At 34.7% G+C, this 23,442-nt stretch overlaps 1 protein-coding gene across 1 annotated transcript in view; it reads left to right on the forward strand.

Moving 5' to 3' along the window:
- The window catches only part of LOC125658741 (uncharacterized), a 38,400-nt gene extending 23,624 nt beyond the window's left edge, over nt 1-14,776 (forward strand). Inside the window, exons 2-4 of the mRNA XM_048890128.2 lie at nt 12,047-12,102; nt 13,435-13,641; nt 14,255-14,776. Coding sequence (XP_048746085.1) covers nt 12,060-12,102; nt 13,435-13,641; nt 14,255-14,466 — 462 coding nt within the window. The 5' untranslated portion in view covers nt 12,047-12,059 and the 3' untranslated portion in view covers nt 14,467-14,776. The remainder of the gene's footprint in view (nt 1-12,046; nt 12,103-13,434; nt 13,642-14,254) is intronic.
- The last annotated feature ends 8,666 nt before the right edge of the window (nt 14,777-23,442 follow it).

Below are 23,442 nucleotides of genomic sequence, written 5' to 3' on the forward strand. Positions count from 1 at the left end.
GTGTTGAAAAGTCATACGTTTTGATGTTGTTGATTTGAAAAAAGTTTAGCGATTTCAAGTTTACTAAAAGTTCTTTAGAATTTTTTAGAATCCACATTTCATTTACACTACTTCTGGCATATGTTGTGGCACAGTACATTTGGCGTTTCTTTTTCACAGCTGCTAATATTTTCTTGAGGGGCAAAGATAGGGGCTTGGTAGAACATTTACTGGATCCAGCAATGTATCTTTGGTTGTAAGGGTTTTTATGAAGTTTAGGAATACAATATAAGTAAGGAAACTCATATTCATCTGACCCATTGACTGGGATATTAAATGTGTCTAAAACTGGAACATGGTTTTGAAGAATTTCATCTTTTGAAAGGGCAGTTGGAGTATAAGTACGATTACCAAAAGTGGAATTAATGCCAAGTTCGTTTAAAATGAGCCTTACAATGAATCTCACCAAGCTGAATCCCGATCTTTGCACATTGATTTTGACTAGTCTGATTAAAACCAGACCCCATACTCATTATCATAATTATGAGTATGGGGTCTGGTTTTAATCAGACTGATTTTTACTACAGATTATTTCCTTTATCTGATCAAGACATACGGGGTAGGGCTCACCGAAGGTGTGACCGGTCAACAGGTGATACTTACTCCCTATGGGTACATGATTCCACCTCTGGTGTTTCCAGAAGTCCCTGTTTGCCCTACTCCTGATTTTGTGTTCTTTATGGTACTTATGAGATTGATCACCGTTCGTTATCTTCCGTTTTTCATTGTAACAATCTAAACTGTTCAGTATAAAACAAACACTGTAGCCTATAAAGTATCCTTTTATGTACACTACGTATTTGTGTAAATTTCCTCTTTGCTTGTAAATGATTTTCTACGATCTTTCGTCGTACAATAATGTGTTAGTAAGACTAATTGATCTGTAAGTTTTTAGAATATCTTTTACCTTTTTATGTCTAAGGTAAATAATTGCAAATCTTTGAAGAAATTATGCTCCTTCGATAAAAACAGCCCTCTCTCGATGACAAAATCACTCTGGTAATTTATTTGATTTTATATTCATTATTTTTTCTTTGCATTCAGATATATTAATAAAACTGAATGCATTGAAAGTCTTCTTGGTCCTTTTAAAAACAGCTTTACTGACCATGAGGCCCTAACTGCAACAAACTGGTCAATAAAACGTCTAGGTATAAAATGTAAGGAAAACATTTGACTCGAAAATTACATACATGTATCTATGAATATATCAAAACAAGTTTTGTTTTTTTTATCAATGATGACATAGTTTCGATGTTGGATTCTACCTCAGAGAATACAAACTTCGCGTTATCATGGAGACAGGTACCTCAACGAATTTGCAAACTATGTGAAACTCGTGTACTGGAGGACGGGTAGGGATATCAATGAATTCTAACATACTACTGGACAATATATCTATTTCAAACTCTTATACGTTACTTCCCAAGACAATTTTTAACTTTTACAACGTGTGACAAGTAAAATTTCACGTATGTTTAAAATATTATTTACTATCAATAAATTGCAATAATTAACTTACAGGTGCAATAGATCAGGTGTTTATATTCTTATTAATATAAAATTTCAAGTTTTTACAGGTTTGAAGACAAAAAGTAGATATGTACACAGAACAAGAACAATGATCCAATGTAAGAGGGTTGTCCAAAAAGTTCGTGGGCAATTACGTTTTTGTCATTTTTATTGGGTGAAGATGTATACACGTATTCCGTATACTAAAATGTTTGTTGTAAAACTCTAATTCAAAATAAAGTGGTTTTTTTTTTTTTTTTTTTTTATCATTTTGATAGTCTTGAATGAAAAACATCGCCGTCTTAAAGACACCCCCAGAAGGTGCACACGGCCCAGGGTGAAAATGGTACAAACTTCGTCAAGGACTTAATGCATATTTTTGCATAGCATTTCTAAATTCTAGATGAAATACATTTGTTGATGGAATGGGTATATGTTATCTTTAGTAATGGGATAGTACTACTTAGTAAGAGGAGGGTGTGAACTTGTTAAGATGAACCAGTTCTGCCCAAGCTCTTCTCTTTCCTTCCCTATTCCTGCTTTCTATGGACTGGAGTGGGATGGATGGACAAGTTTAAGTGGCAGCACCCCAGGGTGTATCGTGCTCAATTCTTTTAAGCATATCATGATTTGAATGTACATGTAGATCATGTACGAAATGGGGGAATGGATAAGGGAAAGTTATAACAAGTAACCTTTTCAATTTCCAATCAAATATCGATGCATTGTAACACAACAGTCTGCAAAACATTTAGACATTTTACTATTTATTTCAATGCAATAATTTAGTGCCTTGGGCAAGGAAATGCCTCTACTTCCTTCTAATTTTCAAAAAAAAAAAAAAATGAAAACAGCATGCTGGACCCCTTTAAGCGCTCACATATTTGACGCCTTTTTTATTTTTTAGATTCTTGCTACTTCTAAAAAATATTGAGACTCCTGCATAATATATATATTTTAAAAAAGCACATTTATGTCAGTTGGCAATTAATTTTGAGATATGTATTCAATTTCTCAAATATTTTTTAAATATTCAAATCCATCCTTGTGAGCTCCAAACATTTCAAGAAGATTGTATAGTGGAAACATTTGTAGGTAAAGTAGTTCAAGATATCTGCTGTTTAGTACATTGTAGTTTGCAGAATGTCAATAGTTTAATAGAAATAATTAGATTTTGGAACGCAGTTCGCAGTTCACTATTCGCAATTCAATAGCGAACTGCATTCTAGAACGCAGTTCACAATTCAAATTTTTATATGCATAAAACAACACCACACTGGAATTAAAAGGATGGGGTGCCAGTTACCAACCCCAAACACTGTGAAGAAATGCTGATGGTAGTCTCTCGAGTTACGGAGATCCGCCCCTCCAATTTTTATGCATAACGCATTACACCTAGTGAATAAACATCGGGTTCGGAATCATCGAAGACCCCTACCCAGGGGACTGAAAGTTTAGTGGTAGGGTGTTAGTGGTCCTCTCCCACCACTGTGAAGAAATGGTGATGTTACTCTCTCTAGTTACGGAGATCCGCCCCTCCAATTTTTATGCATAACGCATTATACTTAGTGAATAAACATCGGGTTTGGAATCATCGAAGACCCCTACCCTGGGGACTGAAATTTTTGTGATAGGGTGTTACTGGTCCTTTTCCACCACTGAAAAACTGGTGATGTTACTCTCTCTAGTTACGGAGATCCGCCCCTCCAAGTTTTATGCATAACGCATTATACTTAGTGAATAAACATCGGGTTCGGAATCATCGAAAAAACCCACCCTGGGGACTGAAACTTTTGTAGTAAGGTATTATTGGTTCTCTTACACCACTGTGAAGAAATGGTGATGTTACTCTCTTTAGTTATGGAGATCCGCCCTTCCGATATTTTTAAATAACGCATTACACTTAGTGAATAAACATCGGGTTCGGAATCATCGAAGACCCCTACCCCGGGAAGTGAAATTTCATCAAAGTGGTGGGAGAGGACCACTAACACCCTACCATAAAATTTTCAGTCCCCGGGGTAGGGGTCTTCGATGATTCCGAACCCGATGTTTATTCACTAAGTGTAATGAGTTATGCATAAAACTTGGAGGGGCGGATCTCCGTAACTAGAGAGAGTTACATCACAATTTCTTCACAGTGTGGGGAGAGGACCACTTATACCCTACCACAAAAATTTCAGTGCCCGGGGTAAGTGTTTTCGATAATTCTGAACCCGATGTTTATTCACTAAGTGTGATGCGTTATGCATGAAACTTGGAGGGGCGGATCTCCGTAACTAGAGAGGGTAACATCACAATTTCTTCACAGTGGTGGGAGAGGACCACTAACACCCTACCATAAAAATTTCAGTCCCCTGGGTAGAGGTCTTCGATGATTCCGAACCCGATGTTTATTCACTAAGTGTAATGCGTTATGCATAAAAATTGTAGGGGCGGATCTCCGTAATTAGAGAGATTACCATCAACATTTCTTCACAGTGTTTGGGGTTGGTAACTGGCACCCCATCCTTATAATTCCAGTGTGGTGTTGTTTTATTATGGGCCGGCACGAGCCGGCCCATTCTATGAAATAAGAATTTGAGAAGTGTATGAGTATCTGCGGGATGAGTGTGTATTTTTTTTTTTTAAGTTGGATTACTGATTATCATGATACGTTTTCATTTTGTATGTAAAGTAATTCGATGGTGTTTTTTAAACATTTGTTTTTGTTTTGTTTTTTGTTTTTTGTTTGTTTTTTTTTTCTGTGTTTTTTTGGTGTAACACACAGGTCACGTGCGCTTATCTGCTGACCTATTTATAGAGGTGGCGAAAAACATCCGAGTAACTTTTCTGTTTTCAACAGAATCGAAAAGAGATGAAAAAGCAACCATCTTTAAAGATACTTTGAAGGAAATCATGAAGGACACATTTACTATTGAATCAAAGGCAGCTTGCTTAAGTGTACTATTAGAGAAGTTGCCAATCAAGTTTAAATCCCAAGTTTCGGCACGTAACACTTTTTACGATATTAGTGATTGTTAAATGTTGCAAGATGGATGCAGTCACACACCTTCAATTCACCTACAATGTAGATGTTGCCCTTTTTTTTTTGGTAGCTAATTTTTTTTTAAAAGAACTTTTTAGATTTGTTTGAATTCATTATTACTAAGGAAGTATTAGAAGTACAAGAATGTAGGATTGGCACTTACTGTAGACGCATGTATTTTTTTGTATTATTATGCGACATAGGTTTCAGCTAGAAGTTCTTAGATTTGTTTGAATTTTTAGTTACTGTAGAAGTATTGCAAGTATTTAGCCTATGCACTTACTGTAGACACCTGAATTTTTTTTCATTTTGCAGAATTTGTTGTTTGATGTACAATAGCACTATCAAATATAATGAAGACCTAATGTCATCAATGTTCTGTTTTGCTTTTAAATTATTTTACATCATGATAAAACAATAACTTTTATAGCAATGGGTATAATATTTATTGTCAGTATTACAGTCTTATTTTTGTTCAGTATTGCTTTTGAAATATGATGTTTTTTATTCTAGTCATTACAACCAGTCCATTCCATTTTTTCACTAGTCATCATATTTAGAAGTACTAACACTTAAGGACCCTCTATATACTGCACACTAAAAAGTTGTCATTTCATGTTATTTTTATGCAGTTAAACTGATCTGCTCTCATCTAATTTATTGATTTCTCTAAATATTACTTGATATATTAAATTCAAACATTTCTAACATTATGCTAAGTAATGTTACACTTTATTTGCATGTATTTTTCCCATTTAAATAAACAACCCTGATTTGCGTTCAGCAATAGTCCAATGCTATGGCGTATGCTATTTTGAAAAATTTTCCTCAGAGTAAATAGCTGCTTTCCTACAATGAAGATGAAATAGATGGCTCAGTATTTACACCTTTATATGAAATAATTTTTCAATGTCTAGAAAAAAATGTTCATCAGTGTATCTAGTGTCCTTAATTGTTTGTTCATTAACCTTTGAAGTCCACATTTGATATCTTTTTTTGTTTTGTTTTGAAAAATGCATAATTCCAAGGGTGCTAAAGAATGTTTTGATTATTGCATTATACCATTTTGTTAAATATTGTCACAGGTTGTGCCAATAAAATTTTCAATCTTGAATAAATCTGATTTATTTCATAGCGAAAGGTTATGATATTTGGATAACCCAAATTAAATGTCACAGTTTTAATATGGAAAGTGTGAAATTAAATTAATGCAGTATTCATGCAACAGTCATTGGTTGAATTATTTTGCACATTAGAAAATGTTGCTTAATATATTCAAGTGATAAAAGTTCAATATTTTCCAATAATGAACATTGTAAATATTCATCAAACTTATAACATCCAAGGAGCAGAATAACCCATATCTATTATTTTTAGGTCATTTAGATGAGGCTTGTAAGCCATGGTCCTGTGTCACGATAGGCGTTAGCACGATAAAGAACCCTCACTGCTCAATTCGCCCGAAGGTGACGTCTCTATAAGAGTGAAAAATTCGAGAATGAGACGTAAAGCAGCATATAAACACATTATTCTGAGGTCACAATGGTTTAAGGTTAAGGTTCAGACTGCTCTTAAAAAAAGTCCACTGGAGAACCTTTGCCTACTGGACATACACGTAGTTCACAGATCTTTAAGGAGTAACAGATTACTGTTCATTTTGTATGTTAATGGGTCGAATTTGGACACTTGTCCAATCAATATGTTTACGAGACAGTTTTAGTTTATGGAAACAATGATACTCTCTTGGAAATTTGTTCAGCCCATAACTTTGGTGCGTGCACCAATGTTTCTTGTGCATATAGAAATTTGAATTGCGAACTGCGTTCTGGAATGCAGTTCACTATTAAATTGCGAATAGTGAACTGCGAACTGTGTTCCAAAATCTGAAAGCCATAAAGTTCTTGTTTTCATGGATGACTCAGAATAATGTCTTCGGTCTAAAATTGTTGTTTAAAATAAAGTTTCGGCTTTTATATTTCAAACAACATCTTCTAAAGGTGGATCTAGAAATTTTAAAACAGGGGCACGGGTGTCTGGAGTTGTGATGAAACAGTCACTACCTGTGTAAATGACTTTGGTCTGCTACAGCAGCAGTTGTAATACTTAATCACACAAAGTCAGAACTGCAATGGGGGGGGGGGGGGTAGACTTGTAAATTATTTCCCATTGGTAGAATGTAAGAAAAAGGTAGGTTCTGGTCTCCTTGATATCTCCACATGGAATTTGTTATTAACCATGATACATGTAACAGCACTGTTGACTTTGCAACATTATTTTACTGATTTTATACTCGATTGACTTTGAACCCTGTATTAAAAAACCCAGCAGTTATTCAGTTTTAAATCTATCCGGCTGCATTTGACATGTTTAAGGACAAACAAAGATATTAGATTGATTATTATATTGTTTAACGTCATATGGAGACGTCACCATTGCCGGTGATGGATGGGTTGATTGATGTATGTGATACTGTGCATGTATTTATATTTTTATTCTGGTTGAAAATAGTATAAATATCAGATTCGTTAAGTTTATGGGACTATTAAATTAAATTTTCTATAGTGTTCAAAAATCGAGTGATTTATTATCCATCTCTTATATCATTATATATGACTTGATCTATACACGATTTCCCGAATGCAATGACACTATTGGACATAATTGAGAACTTTTGGGCAAAACTTAAATTCCAAGATCTATGATTACCAGAGCAATGAGGTAAAAATGTTATTTGAGATATGAGATAATATAAATATTTATTTATTAAAAATAATATGTTGGAAGTTATTACTTCAGCAACTTGATTGATAGTCAAAATTTTACTCTTTTATGTAATACATAAAAGTCAAGACTAATTGAGAACTAATTCAAATGTTTCTGGTACATGTACCTTACTTTGTGTTTGCCTTACAGGTGGACTTTGGTCCCATTTGGGACATCTATGGTGAATTATTTAAGACAAGGCATTTTAACCATTTCCGATCTATATTTTGACTGTACTAAAATACTTCGTCCATCTTCTTAACTTAGTAAATTATGTTTTATGGGGCGTTAACAAGATAGCCTATTTTTGCATATTGTGCAAGGCTCAATTTTATAGCCTATCTTGTTACGGTGGCATGAACGCCCCATTTTTTGTCAGGTTGCATGCATATACATGTATGTCGATTTCCTTTACTATGAGAAATATGTCTAGTCTCTTTACTATGGAAACGTGCCATTGATATTTTTACTTTCTGCAGCACCCATTTTTGAAGGTATATATGTCACTCCTATTGAGAGGTATATTATGAGATGATGATGCTTTACTTTTTACTTTTATATTGGGTGCTACTTCAGGGATTAGATTTTTCTATATATGTGCTTGTATATAGGTTACTTTTGATTCTCATTTATTTATTTAATAAATGACCATTTTTACTTTTTTATATGTGTTTCACTTATTTCGGGGCAGGCTGACATAAATAATGTTATTATACCTACACCGACATGTGTGAGGTGGTTTTCTTCTTCTTTTTTTGTTTGTTTGGGGGGAGGGGGGTTAGAATTGCCAACTCCTGTCTCACAAATGTTTTTTGCAAATCATTTATTGATCAAGATATATATTTTCATAGAGAAAAAACATCAAGTCTAAAGAAGTAAATAAAAGACCAAAGAACATCATCACAACAATCATCCTTGAGGCATCACCATGCTCATCAGACATGCTCCAAGGATAATAGGAATGTTGTCCCCAAAGCAGAGAACCCACTATCACAACATTATATATATTTTATCATGTGAATTAACTTATAGAACCCAAGGCTTCCCAACCTTGGCTATAAGGATATCCATACCACAACGTAATACCACAGCGTAGTAGCATGTGCTGGGATAATAAAAAGATTATTTAAAAAGTCTGAAGAAGCTGTATTTTGCATTGTGATGGTTTTGGATGGGAAGTGTTATAACCTTATTGGTACATGTAATGAAAGAGTTCCAAGTTCAGCTATAGACTCTCGTTCATCCACAGACTCATTTCTTTGATGTTGCATTTTGACTGAGCTGAGCCGAAAGCACTGTTGATCGTTTCTGATCGCTTGTTGTCCTTCCGTCTGTAAATTTTTCTTATTTCCGACTTCTCCAGAACCACCGAGCTACTTTCAACCAAATGTGCTTACAAGCATCATTGGTAGAAGGGCTTTCATACCCATTGAAAAGGGAGATAATCAAGGAAATGAAATTACAAATAAATAGTTTCTTATTTGATATCATGAGAACTGCCTAGCCTTGTACAGAGTACATTTAGTAGATATTGGGATATGTGTCTATATAGAGCAAACGATCACCCAAAAAACCCAGCATTTGTATTGGGGTTTTTTTCTATTTGAATTATTTGGTTAAAGGTTATCTTTTGCATACCAATTTTCCTTCCTTTATTGAAAATTTAAAAAATAGTTGGGACAATTCGAAGCACCTATATGTTGGTTTTAGTTTTGAAATTCCCGAAAAAACTCAAGTCTTGGTGACGTGATCATTTTTTAAAAAATACTAATGAGTAGAACTTGGTCATCTCCAAATATAGTTCTATACATATGATCAACTCAGAATATTCATGCAAGGACTGGTCTCCAGTGCTGTCCGAGGCATTAAAGCCCTTATGATATATGTTACTAGAACATTATGCATGGCATTGATATAATTTATCATGTTTATTTTGGATGCCAAATCATTTTGTAAATTTGTTGCGGAAAAAGGGGGGTGGGTGACGGGCCCCATTCTAAACCCAGCAGCGGCTGCTGTTATGTACATGCCAGATTAAAAATGATCAGCAACAATATATGTACATGTCGATCTATACAATATGTTTATCAGGTCCATATTAGTTTAATTTAATTATATAATCCCGTTACTTTAATAAGAGACATATATAACATGTCTCTTGATAAGAAAATTCAAATGCTTTGATATATATATATATATGTGTGTGTGTGTGTGTGTGTGTGTGTGTGTGTGTGTGTGTGTGTGTGTGTGTAGAATGCCAATTATAGTTTGCTTTCTTTAAAAATGAAGGGGGCGGGGGGATTACTACATATTATTACAAGTGCCATACACACACAAGGGTTGCTAAATATAGATACATAGACGGCCAAGGATAGCTTTTTTTAAAAATGGGAATGGAGAATTACATTTTTTTTTTCAAATATTAAATAAATGAAAAAGTGCGAGACATTCCATAGATATTTTCATTGAAGAATGGTAAATGGTCCCTGATTTAAATTAGTTACAAATCTAAATCAGCTGATCGAAATCCCAAATCACTCCCACTAACGTTTTCGCACATAGCATATAAGGAGAAATATATTTTCTTTTTGCTAGATTTTGTATAAACTCTCTCTTTGAACTTCCGACCGCCATAACTGCCAGTCTGTTTGTACTCCACCTACCGTAACTACCACATTGTTTATACCCCCACCCACCATAACTACCACATTGTTTGTACCCCCACCACCGTAGCTGCCTTTCTGTTTATACCCCTGCCCACCGTAACTCATTCACTTTGCACCCACAACCCACGTAACTGTCACCTTCTACCCTAACCCACCGTAACCGTCAGTGTGTTTATATACCCGTCCACCGTAACTCATTCTATTTGTACCCCCACTAACCGTAGCTACCAGTTTGTTTGTATACCCGGTTATTGTAACTGTCAGTGAGTCTGTTTGTATACCCGGTTATTGTAACTGTCAGTGAGTCTGTTTGTATACCCGGTTATTGTAACTGTCAGTCAGTCTGTTTGTATACCCGGTTATTGTAACTGTCAGTGAGTCTGTTTGTATACCCGGTTATTGTAACTGTCAGTGAGTCTGTTTGTATACCCGGTTATTGTAACTGTCAGTGAGTCTGTTTGTATACCCGGTTATTGTAACTGTCAGTGAGTCTGTTTGTATACCCGGTTATTGTAACTGTCAGTGAGTCTGTTTGTATATCCGCTCACTGTAACTGTCAGTCAGTCTGTTTGTATACCCGGTTATTGTAACTGTCAGTGAATCTGTTTGTATACCCGGTTATTGTAACTGTCAGTGAGTCTGTTTGTATACCCGGTTATTGTAACTGTCAGTGAGTCTGTTTGTATATCCGCTCACTGTAACTGTCAGTCAGTATGTAGCCCCGCCCACCGTAACTGCCAGTCAGTTTGCACCCCCGCCTACCGTAACTGTCAGTCAGTTTGCACCCCGCCTACCGTAGCTGTCAGTCAGTTTGCACCCCGCCCACCGTAACTGTTAGTCTTTCTGTACCCTCACCCACCGTAGCTGGGTAAGATAGACATGTTTTATGGAGTTATTTACTTTTCGAGAAAAGAAGACACGTTTCGCATTTTTCACTTCTTTGGTAAGCAGATAAGACGCAATGTGTTCAACATTTTAAAAGTTTGTTTCTCATTTAGAAAGGGATATGTTTAGCAATATGCTTAAGAAACTTTAGACATCTTTAAGAAGATGCTGAGCAAATATAAAGCTAATTTTGACAGGTATATGTAAATATAGAACAAATAAAATTATGAATAAAAATCCAAGTTTTCAATTTTCAGAAAGAACAGCAGTTCAGACAACTGCCAACTATAAAATATAATTACGCTCAACAAAAATGTACATCATTTATACGAATTCATTGTTTATTTCACCCATTACCAAATTGAACATCATGAATTGACTGAGTGATCCCATAGAATTGTTCAAGCATTCCACACTCGTGGAGGATAAAACCACAATCGTGATGGTGTATGTACGTTACATTCAGTGGCGCGGAGAAAAGCGGGTTTCAGGACTCACCGTATGTCACGGTGGCGAATCACGCGATTTTGACATAATCAATCACACGAAAAAACTTTCACTGACACAATCTTTTCTCTTCAGTAAAAAACTTTCCGACTGCCGCAAAACTGTGCCAATGTTCTCTGCTTCTATCGCGCATAGAACTACTATTTTAGTATAGATTTGCTCCTGGGTAAATTCTTCATATGTTGATATGAGTATGTGACAATTCGTTATTGAAGCTGATTTTCGTTGCCGATCGATCATGTCGAAGTCACGTGATTCGCCACCGTGGTATGTACTAAGTATCGTAACACTTTGATAGATGCGTTGAGGACAGTGTCAGTATTTAAACCCCTACCGCTTTCTAGTCTTCTAGTCTAGGCGTGCGTTGTCGTTCAGGAAACAGTCGGAAAAGCCCGTCTTTGGTGACTATAAACATCTAAGTTTATCATTACATTGATTTTCAATTAGATATTGCTAACTTTTGTTAATTTACACATTATAATTTGTTCAATAGCTAAATCGACCTCACGCAATTGCATGATGTATTGGGACTTAATTAAATTGCTTGAAATATTTCTGTTAATTCCTACTTTTATCTTCTGTGTACAATATTAAATGGAAAGGATATTTTCGAAATTTTACTTAAATCTACTTCATTAATATGCAGATTCACCACAACGATGCACTTCAAGGTTTTAATGTGCCTGGGGTTTCTGGCCGTCGGTAAGATTTTGATACTTGATATCAACTATGTAAAAAAATTATTTCATTCCTCATCTTAGTAGTTACCTACATGGGGAGCCCTGAGATTCATTTCTGTTTCTTAGGTTAGAGTTCCTTTGTGGGAATGAGTACAGACAATTGTATCATTTGTTTCTTAGGTTAGAATTTCTTTGTGGGAATGAGTACAGACAATTGTATCATTTGGGTTCGAATTTACTAATAAAGAGTAAAGGTATTTAACTCTAAATATAGGGTACCCAAGTTAGCCGATGTAAAAACAATAAATCAAATGGTATAAAATTCTACTCTGTATTCTAATATATTCATACATAATCAACCTACAATTACCCAAAAAGGATGAAGGACCCATAACGATTTAGAGACTCAAATACTCATTTTCGTCAATATCAATTCATTATAGTACATAAATTATGCTAATAACAAGTCTTTATAAAAAATACAAATGTCTTATTCTGCATATTTTATCCATACCACACTATCACAAGTGTTTGACTATTTATGATAATGATGATAATTTGGGTAGTTAGTTGCACCGGTCAAAATGGCTGTAATAAGTGGAAGTTCAGACGGTTTTACAATTTTCAGTTACTTGGAGCTATTATGGATTAGGGTAGAAATTCTACTTAGAAATGATATCTAATGATGCACATTCTATGTGATACTTTTAGCTTGTTTCAATGCTCAACATTTTGTTTAGTGGTATTAAGGACCCAGCTAAAAGTCGACCAAAATATGATGGGCATTCTTCCGAATTCATTTCTGTATATCTTGGAAAATACATGTATACGGAATTTCTGGATGAAATTTGGTAGTAATGTAGATTGATTATGTATGAATATATTAGAATACAGAGTAGAATTTTATACATGTACCATTTGGTTTATTGTTCTTACATCGGTTAACTTGTGTACCCTATATTTAGAGTTAGATATCTTTACTCTTTAAAAGTAAATTCGAACCCAAGCGATATAATTGACTTTTGGACTGAACATCGGATCTGAACACGGAAAAAATAAATGATATGTGATCATCTAGTTTTTCGAATCGTGAATGTGGTCAAAATTTATATTGGTGCAGTTAAATGAAGAATTTCTGATTAGATCAGATACTATTTTGGTATATTATTTGTCATCTAAATATATTTAGTAATGATTTTATAATGCTGCGACGTACACAGGACCTTTCAACTTAAAATGAAAAAAAAATAATAGAGTAGAACTAAACAACAAGGGGTATAACAAGTGTGTGTGTATGTGTGTGTGTGATTCAATCGTCAATGTTATACCACTAAATTGATCATATCCATTTCAGGTGTTCGCCAAACTCTATGTGCCCTCGGTGGACAAGCATGTACGATCCCTTCTTCAGGTAACCCCGGGGCGTCTACCTTATGTACCGGAACAGCCAACGGCTTCTGTATGCTTGACACCCTTACCGTCACAGGTAGCCCCGTCACAGCTGTCGCTTCCACAGGAGTATGTGTCTGTTACTATGGATACAGTGGACCTGCTTGTGCCAGTATGATAATTTACTTTATGGATATTAATCTCTCTCTCTCTCTCTCTCTCTCTCTCTCTCTCTCTCACTTAACGTAACTCCATACTCGCATTATTATCTGATTAAAGTTTAAAATGTGTATTCATTTCAATTTACTTGAATTAAAATTAATAAAGTTCTATATAGGTCATCGCATCTTTTAAGATGCGAGACATACATACACAAAATCATATATCAACGTCAGAAAATTGCAATTTTCCTTCAACAGCATTATCAAAATTTCATAAAAACTGGTTCAAACGATATTATACTATTCATAATAACTTCATGAAACTGTTTCTTTATAAAACTATTCAAAATTTCTGTTATCGCATAATGAACTTGATAAAAGGATTCGATGAAAACAGTTATTTCCCTTGGATTCAATATTTTGAAACATATTATTGATTATTTATGAGATATTGATAACTTATTATAATATTTTATATTTAACAAGATTTTTTACAATAACCATTGGAAAAGACTCCAACAAGTAATAGCATGCATAAATCTAAATAAATCATTGATTTCGCAAAATCTTATGACGTCACAGAAAGGTAGAACTAACTTTAATAGCTATTATTCCTTATGACAGCTGCAGATTCAACCTCAACCTCATCAACCTCAACCTCACCCAACACATCTAACGCCCTTGGGGCTCTGGCGCTAGGGGGTATTGGCGCTTATTTCTTGAGTCAGCTCGGAGGTGGTGGATCACAAACCGCACTAGGCATTGGTGCAGGACCGCAAGCAGCCCAAGACGCCTTTTACCTTCGACAAGCCGTGAACCCGGGACTTGGCAAATAAAGAGTTTGTAAACTGTTGAAGACGCACGTGAAATGGATTAAAATGGCTGGTTAGATTGAGTGGTTCCAATTTTATTCATATAAATTTGAAGATGACTTTAAGTTTGAAATTATTGCTGATTAATGTAAGTCCTAGTATCTGTAGGCCAAGAAAAACAAATCCTTTTGGTTTTAACGAATGAAAGATCAAAGGGCAATATGAAGCCTCTGATTACGGCTTTGTGTAGTCCTTAATGCACTATCCATGATCTGATGTATGTGATTTCATTTATTAATAGTATGATTATATAATAAAGAAAATATGAAAAGTATGCTGGTGTAAAGTGTTGCAGTTCATACAGTCAGGGCCGTAAATTACATGGAGGCGGAGGAGGCAGCTGCCTCCTCCAACTTTTGAGCCAAAAAAAATTAAAATTTAAAGTTCAGTAGAATTTATGTTGTTTCTAATAACTAAGAACATGATACCTCCCTTAAAAAGCATTCCAAATCTTTCTTTTAGAATGAGTTAGTCAAGTAACATCTTAGAAGGCCCTAGAATCAAGGATTTTGCACGAAACGTATTCAGTGTGCACAAAATGTGCTGAGCGTTTGGGGGCCTGGGCGGCCCCCAGACCCCCGCCTAATTTCCTGCCTCCTCCAAATTGAAGGTTAATTTACGGCCCTGACAGTACAAGCAGTTCATACAGTACAAGCAGTTCATACAGTACAAGCAGTTCATACAGTACAAGCGGTTCATACAATACACGCAGTTCTATTTAGCGTGTTCCCGTGGCGGGAAAAATCTACCGCGGTAATCTAGAGGTAACTCAGGTAACACGTCGCGGTAACATTTGTTGAAATCAAAGTACTGATAGACGGTGGCGTGGGTTGGGAAAAGCTTAGCTAAGGTGACCTGAAAACAGTTGAATGAGCAATCCTTATTGGTGATTGATTTTGTAATGATAATTCAGTAATGGTAAAACAAGATAAACGAGTTCATAGAGAGTTTATCAAATCCAAAAGAAGAAGCATTTACATATAGTTTGAAAATGCAGTTCTCAAAATTGAATTAAGATAATGCCTTGTAAATGAGCAATTTGTTTCCCATGAGAGAATAAATGGAACATGAAACTCATATCCATGCACTGTTTTCCTCTTAATTTTATAGGAATATATTTCAGAACTTTGAGAACTATCACTTTGTAGAATGGAGAATGGTATATTATACAACCTGTCAATGGGTCAAATGTTGCTTGACATATTTCATACCAATTGTTAGGCCGTACTTCACACACTAATTTTTGACTGCGGATCACTTCGTTTACCTGGCAGATGTGACCATTCGACGGGGAATTATTGCTCCTCCTGGGCACCTGGTCCCACAGCTGGTATACCCAGGAGTCCGTGTTTGTCCAACTTTTAATTTGCATATCTCATAGAAGTTGTGAGATTGATCACTGTTCGTTATCTTCACCTTTCCATTAAAATCTGTGACATGTCCATTTTGAAATAGCAGTTTGATTCTAGCATGCTGTTTAATTTAAAGAAAAAAGATTATTACACGTAGAAGAGACATAGATTTTATTTTCTTATTACAGGTCTAAATAATGAACTTTTTTATTTCATGATATGATTGTCCGATAGTAGGTAGGATTTTATTGTGTACCAGTATGTATAGATTGGACAAAACAATATAACATTTATATATTGTTTTTCAAAAAATATTTCAAATAAGTCGTTCATCATGTGCTTATAATATTCTCATATGGGGATATGGATTTTTAATCTTTAAATTGGTTTCTGTCATGCTATGTCAAAATGACTTATAATAGATGAGTGAAGTTCTTAAAGGGGTGTTCGCTGTCATTTTGTCACCAAAAATTTAATTCAATGAAAATTGCACAATATAATATGTTTCAGTAATAACACCAATATTTAATTCAAACACTTTTTAACCTCAAAACAGGCACATGGTGCTTAATCAATTGCAAAACAACAATTCTTCCTTATATATATATATTTCTTTACACTAAAAGCGGTTACCCAATGTAGTTTTATTAGGTTTCTCTTGTATTTGTACAAAATGAATGTTTTTTATAAGTCATTGATATATATTCCTATGCCAATGAGAGATTTTGAGAAAAAAAGATTGTCATCACTTTCACAACTAATGCCCCTTTACAAGATATCTCAAATATGCCTCATATGTTTGAAATAGTTCTCAATTTTCAATTAATCTCATAAAACTATCGTATATTTTAATTGCTGAAGTATCACAGTTCTCAATCATAAAATCTTATAAATCATTAATGAAATGCTCAAGTTTTCAGATGTCTTGACTCAGTCAGAATGTGTAAGTTGTGTTTGTCCCTGTATAATTTCTTTTTCAAATTATCTCAAATACACATGTAATGTCAACTTCTCAATCATCTAACATCTCAGTCATGTAATCTCAATAAGGAGTTATCAAGCTCTCAAGAGCTCTCATATGTCCAAAAGTTCTAATTTTAAAATATTTCTCATGTTCATAGATTTGTAAATAGTTCTCATATTTTTTAATATTTCTCAAATCGTTCTAATTTGTTTAAAATTTTCATTGCTAAAGTCTCTTGTTATAGAGAAAAATCACAACTGCTAAAAAAAAATAAATAATCTTCATTATAAAGGTAACGGAATGTTCAAGTTCTCAAGATATCTCGACTCGGAGTATATTGTACATGTATTTTAGTCGTGTATGTTCTTGACTTCCTGCATTTTTATCTTATTTTCTCTCATTTGTAAATCATTTATTCTAGATCTCAATCACTAATTTTCAAACTAATTAAATGTTTGGAGTTATCAAAAAGGTATCTAGAGTTGACTCGATCACGGAGAATGTAAACATCAAAACGAATCTACAAAATTAAAAAAAAATCTACTAATTTCAGGAAGAATACTAGTAGCTGTTTTAGCATCGAGAGAATCTATTTATTTGAAAACAAGTTAGGAACCCCTTCACATGTTTAACATTTTAATACGACTATATACTGTAAAGGAAATTTCCTATGTTTCAAATATTTTACCGAGCGCTTCTTGCGCACTTTCACCATAAACGTCACTCCTTCATAAACATGCATTAGAAAACCATCTTGCATCTAATAAATCAGTACTTCATTAATGCTAATATATAATTTATCGAAAGTCTCATGTCATCATTTTTATCATAGTTTATCATACTGACAAAATGTTGGTCAAGTTTATTGTTTAATACGACACATATACATGTAGCTTTAACAGAAAAAAACGGAGTGAATGAAAATATAACATGTTGAAGATTATGCCGGACGATGGGCTAAATGTGAAAAAGAACTTGATACATTGTCAAAATGGATTCAGTCAGTAACTCAAACATACCATTCTATGGGAATAGGCCAATATATATAATGGTGAACTGCCAATGTGATAAATAAATGTCACCATATAAAGTTCAAACCTGCAAGTTAATCAAATAACTTACAACTTGCTGCTAATGCAATTATCATAAAAATATGGCTATTAATTAAGATACATTGTACTGGCCAAGTAGGAAATGAAGTAGGAAACAACTTGTAAATGCGTTTAACGACGATTTACTACAAAAAATACAAAGAAAATATACGATAAATACAAGATATTTCAGATTAAATCACATATGATAACACATCCTAGCAAATCAATTATAATGTATTACATGTACTAGAAAATAACAGACACTGCAGTATGGATAAAAAAAACTGCCGACATAATGTAAACAAAGAGGCATAACTCTAGATTATCATAGATCAGGAATGGAAAACATGGTGAAAATGGAGTTATCTCCCGTACATGATAAATGTGCACGTATCCATCGATATCACATACATGTCAATAATAGAGGGCGAAGCCCTCTCACGGCCCGAAGGGCCGTGAGAGCGGAGCTCTCCCTATAGGTAACACGTATATACATGTTTAAAAGGAAAATATAGGAAAATAATGAAAAATTAAACCATACCTATGGAACTTGAAAAGTTTGGTACCAATGGCGTCGATTCGAATATTAGCGCGTGGACAGGTATTCCTACATTTTCAATCTCGTCTACCCTAGTTCACGTCGTTCTGAGATGTTACACATAAAATCCGTAAAAGCATGTAAATCTTATTTTCTTAATCATATATAATCACTCCACGATTAACGCCATGTATTTTGTTGTGGTTCAAACGCTTTGTTTCTAAATTTGCTAAATAACGACGCTGAATATGACGTCACAATGTACTGTTTACATCAATTGCGTTATATTTCCCGCGTTCAATATATAGGTGGATCAAATGTCCAAAAATTAGGATCCTTTGATACAGCTCCGTCCGCGTGTTAACTTCGGGTTGTTTTTGTCCTGCTTGGATATAGATACTAATGTCAAAACTTTTTTGCTTCGCCCTCAAACACGGTCACGCCATAAAACATATTATTACCTGACTTCCTAATTACATTATAAATAATGAACTTGAATATAATTGCACAAATACTAACAGCAATTACTTTATACTGAAATTACTAAGTATGCAAAATTTACCGAGATACATAAATGCACAATTTTACCTATTATAAAAACAATAATACACTCACCAATTCAGAGGTTTCCTCCAGTGAACATAATTATCAGTACAAAGCTGACTGGTAAGTTAACTAGTAAAATTTGACTAGAAAACTGGTAATGCAGGTATGGCACTTGCCGCGTCCTGCCATATACATGTATAGAATCACGGGCTCTACACATAAAAATATTGTGCCCCAAAAATGATGACATCACATCACAACTCCAGAAAGAGCACTAATGAACGAAATGGCCGTAACATACATCATAGTGAGACAATTGAACTGCATGTATTTACTCTTTATAGTTAAAATAAATTATTCTCTCTCACTATATACTTTTACTCAGGTTGAAGTGCATAGGAAATTAATCTTAATGCAAAATTATAGGATTTACCATTTTAGATATATATTAGAAGCATATTATCATTAGTAATAAACTTAGTAACTTACCGATTGAGAGGAAAAGTCAGTCTCAGGTAGTACTATCAAGTCTATGTAAAGTCAACTGATCCATGGACTGGTCACTTCAAATTTCAGACAAAGAATGAATTGACACAAAGAACGTTTGGAGGGGGAAAAAATCCCAAAACCAATAAAAACGCAAGACACAAAACTAAAACACCAATGAAATTAAAAGACTTATGGACAACTTGGCCAAGACATAATTAGGCACCTCAGGCACTCTATACCGAAGAACTCACTAAGTATTATGCTTGACCGGATGTTGAATTGCAGATCCATTGAAGGATTATATAATTCAATACACATAACATTGACATTAAATTGAAAAAGATGAAATAAAAACAATACATACATGGATATATGAATGCATTATATGCATATTAGATAAGAAATTACTCTGTCACATTAACAAGAATTTCAGAATGATACACTGTTGTACTGAATTGAGAAAAATGGTTTCGTTGTAAGCGTGTTTACAGACGATGGTGTAGAGAGTTTGTACCATGGTCGGGTCAGGATGAAAATAGAATTATTTTTTAAATTTATAGAAATCAGACAAATTTAGAGAGAAAACTTCCAAAACAATGTGATTGTGAAATAAAATGGTGGGAAAATAATGATTTGGAGTGATTAAAGCTGACATGAATTAATAAATATAGTATAATTCTATATGTCCGCCATATTTCTCTGCTAATCCGCCATATTAGTTGGAATTTCTATTGTTATATGTATCGGGGACGAGCTTTGCTACGCTTCACTTCACATCAGTGTCTTCGATTTACCTGTGCGGGTAGCTTCGACAGGTAACACGTACATCTCCGATACTAATTTATAGGACATCAAGAAGAAATGAAATCACGTTTTGGAACACCACGCAGTGCTCAAAATTATAATAAACATATCGTACAGTAGTAAATCATTCTAAATATATATATTTGGATAAATATATATATAGAATGCCTTTTCTTTACGTGAACGTGCGTACATTTGCAGTAAATATGTCAAAACTATACAAAAATGCGGAGAAATATTTCATCTTTTATCTATTGATAAAATGGAATAAGCAAAGAGTATACAATCTATACCATTCACAATTACTTCAAGTAAAAGGCAAAGACATAAATACTACTGTACTTACAAAAATGGCATGTATTCTCGCCATGAAAACGCATCGAATGCGGACGACTATTTACCTGGGCCTACTCGTAATATCTGTAAAGGACCGCAGATGTACGTGTACACTTGTCGAAAATACTCTAAGTAGTAGTAAAACTCCCTTTATTTGCATAATCCATGAAACAAAACGATAAACTCCATTTGCATTCCAACAGTAAACAACATTGTCCATTGTACAGACTGCGACACACTTAGCCCGTGCCGATCAGCTATCTTCAATCAGGGGAAGTATCAGAGTATAATATTTACCCTGTATTGTGCATGAATCCTTATACCATATGATTTACTGGTCAGAGTATTGCAGATTTATAAATCAGGAAATCATTTAGGTACATAAATTTGCATATACAACACTGTACGGGTGTATGGGATGAGAGAGAGAGAGAGAGAGAGAGAGAGAGAGAGAGAGAGAGAGAGAGAGAGAACAACGAGAGAGGTAACGACGAGAGAGAGAGAGAGAACTGATGATCTCGTTAATTCAATAAAAAGAGAACAGTACTAGTAACTCAATATTGCTCTCATTAATTGATAATACAGATTTATTTGATTCATTTAAAGCACGCATTAATTAAAAATTAAACATATTTTTAAATAATGTTATTTTCAATTACTTCATTTTGAGTTTAAATATGGCCGCCGAGCAGTCAACAGAGTAAACTTGCTGGGTGATATAATGTGGTGAAAAAGGGAGTTTCTGTGATTCCAAAATTGAATGTTTCTAGTGTTAGGAGATTGAGAAGGTTTAGTCTTCAGCTTTATCCAATTGGAAATTCAAACTTTGAGGAAAAAAAGGTGCATTTAAGGGATTTTCTAATATTATTTTATCCAAATCTTGAGTTATGCCTTGAGGGAAAGAAAAAAACAACAGTCACACAGTCAGGAAGTGTTAGAAGTACTCACTCTTCAAGAAAAACCTCAACAACACAGGCCAGTGAGAAATCAGTCAAGCATGCCCTCTCTGATGTGTCCAGCATAAGTGTAACAAGTTTTGACTCAGGACACCTTACAGAAGAATTGGGCTCTATAAAAAGCCAATTACTTGACCTTCCAACGAAAAAAGACATTGGTTCTTTGAGGGAATCATTAGTTAAAGTCATTGGTTACAGATATTGTGAAAGGAGTGCTTACAACATTTGAAAAAAGATTGCATGAAGAAGTGGATAGAAGGATAGAAGATCTGAGAGAGGACTATCAGAATAAAATACAGGCACTAGAGATGGAAAATGATAGCTTAGCAAAGGAACTCAAATTAGTGAGAGATACGAATCAGAAACTAAAAATAGCCCAGCAGATTATGTCTATTTATGGAAAAATCTTTCAGTTGGTGATGCAAGCATCAAACTTGGTACATATATTAACCAAACATAGTTGAATAAATAAAGCACGTTAGCCACCCGAAAAAAACAATATGGCGGCCATTTTTCAAGATGTCGGCGGCCTACATTAAGATATTGCATATTCCTTCCTCTATTGTTTGTTAAAAGTGACATTGTGTTTTTTATTTTCGGAATTCGTGCTTTTTTTGTCTTCCAAATATGATGAGAGACATTTGTGAATCGTTACGTAATGAAATGCCGGCCATTTTTTTCAAAATGGCGCCAAAGCATTATGTAAGTGTTCAGTACCCAATAATTTGTTTTGTGCTTTTGTTTTTAATTGAGTAAAACACCGCTTATTCATTATTGAAGGAGTATTTTATACGGTTTTAATCTTCAAGAGATATTTATTTAAAAGAGTGACAGTCGAAGCACAACCAGGGCACTCTGGTGACGTCACTGCTGTGGAACTCAGCATGTGGTCCAACATTAGCTTTACTATTAAGTATTCTTTTATAAAGGTAGTAAATAGTATTAGTAAGATAGCCGCACCTGAATAGACAGGATGTGCCAGCGCAGGAGAGCCGAGCCAAGGGTAATGGGACAATTGTTACCTGGATGGTGTACAGATCTCACGGGTCTTAAACAATGTTGGATGAACGATCGGGCTAGATGTAGGGGTAAATTTACCATGAACCTAGTTGAATCCCATATTTCAATGTGCTTTGGATAATTTAAGGTGGTAAAAGGATATACCCTCGGCCTTAAACATTGTCAGTTTCTAGATTATAAAACGTCAGTTGCAATATATACGCTGATACATCTATGACCTTTAGTTTGAAAAATGGCAAATGTGAGACCATTGTCATCAAACTTGGAGACAGACTGGAGTAAATGTTGTCTCTGTCAGATTGATAAAGATGAAGATCTTAAATCTCCTCCAACCCGTTACGAAACGGACAGATAATGATGGGTACGTTATGATTGCAAGAAATATTCCTATCTTCCATGCGATTCATCAGATGCCAATCAAACTAAACCCGAATCGGTTAGATCAAGGTGGTGGAATAGAGGAAACACTAAGGGAAAACAATGCTAAATATCATCAAAGCTGTAGACTTTCATTTAGCAATAGTAAGCTTGAAAGGGCACGCAAACGATCTGCTACAAATATGTCTGATGATGACCATAGTGTACCTACAAAAAGTACACGGAGCTCTCTTGAAGATAAAGTATGTTTCTTGTGTGAAAAAGATGCTCCAAAATCTTAATTTCGTCATGCTATGACGATGGTAAATATCATCGATTAAATGAATGTGCCAGAAATTTGAATAACGTTAGATTGATGACCAGATTAAGTGGTGGGGATATAGTTGCTCAGGAACTAAAATATCATCGCTCTTGTCCCACAAACTTTTACAACAGGGAGAGAGCTCGTTTTGCAAGTCAAAGT

This window comes from Ostrea edulis, chromosome 9, assembly GCF_947568905.1.
Source record: "Ostrea edulis chromosome 9, xbOstEdul1.1, whole genome shotgun sequence".
Lineage (NCBI taxonomy): Eukaryota > Metazoa > Mollusca > Bivalvia > Ostreida > Ostreidae > Ostrea > Ostrea edulis.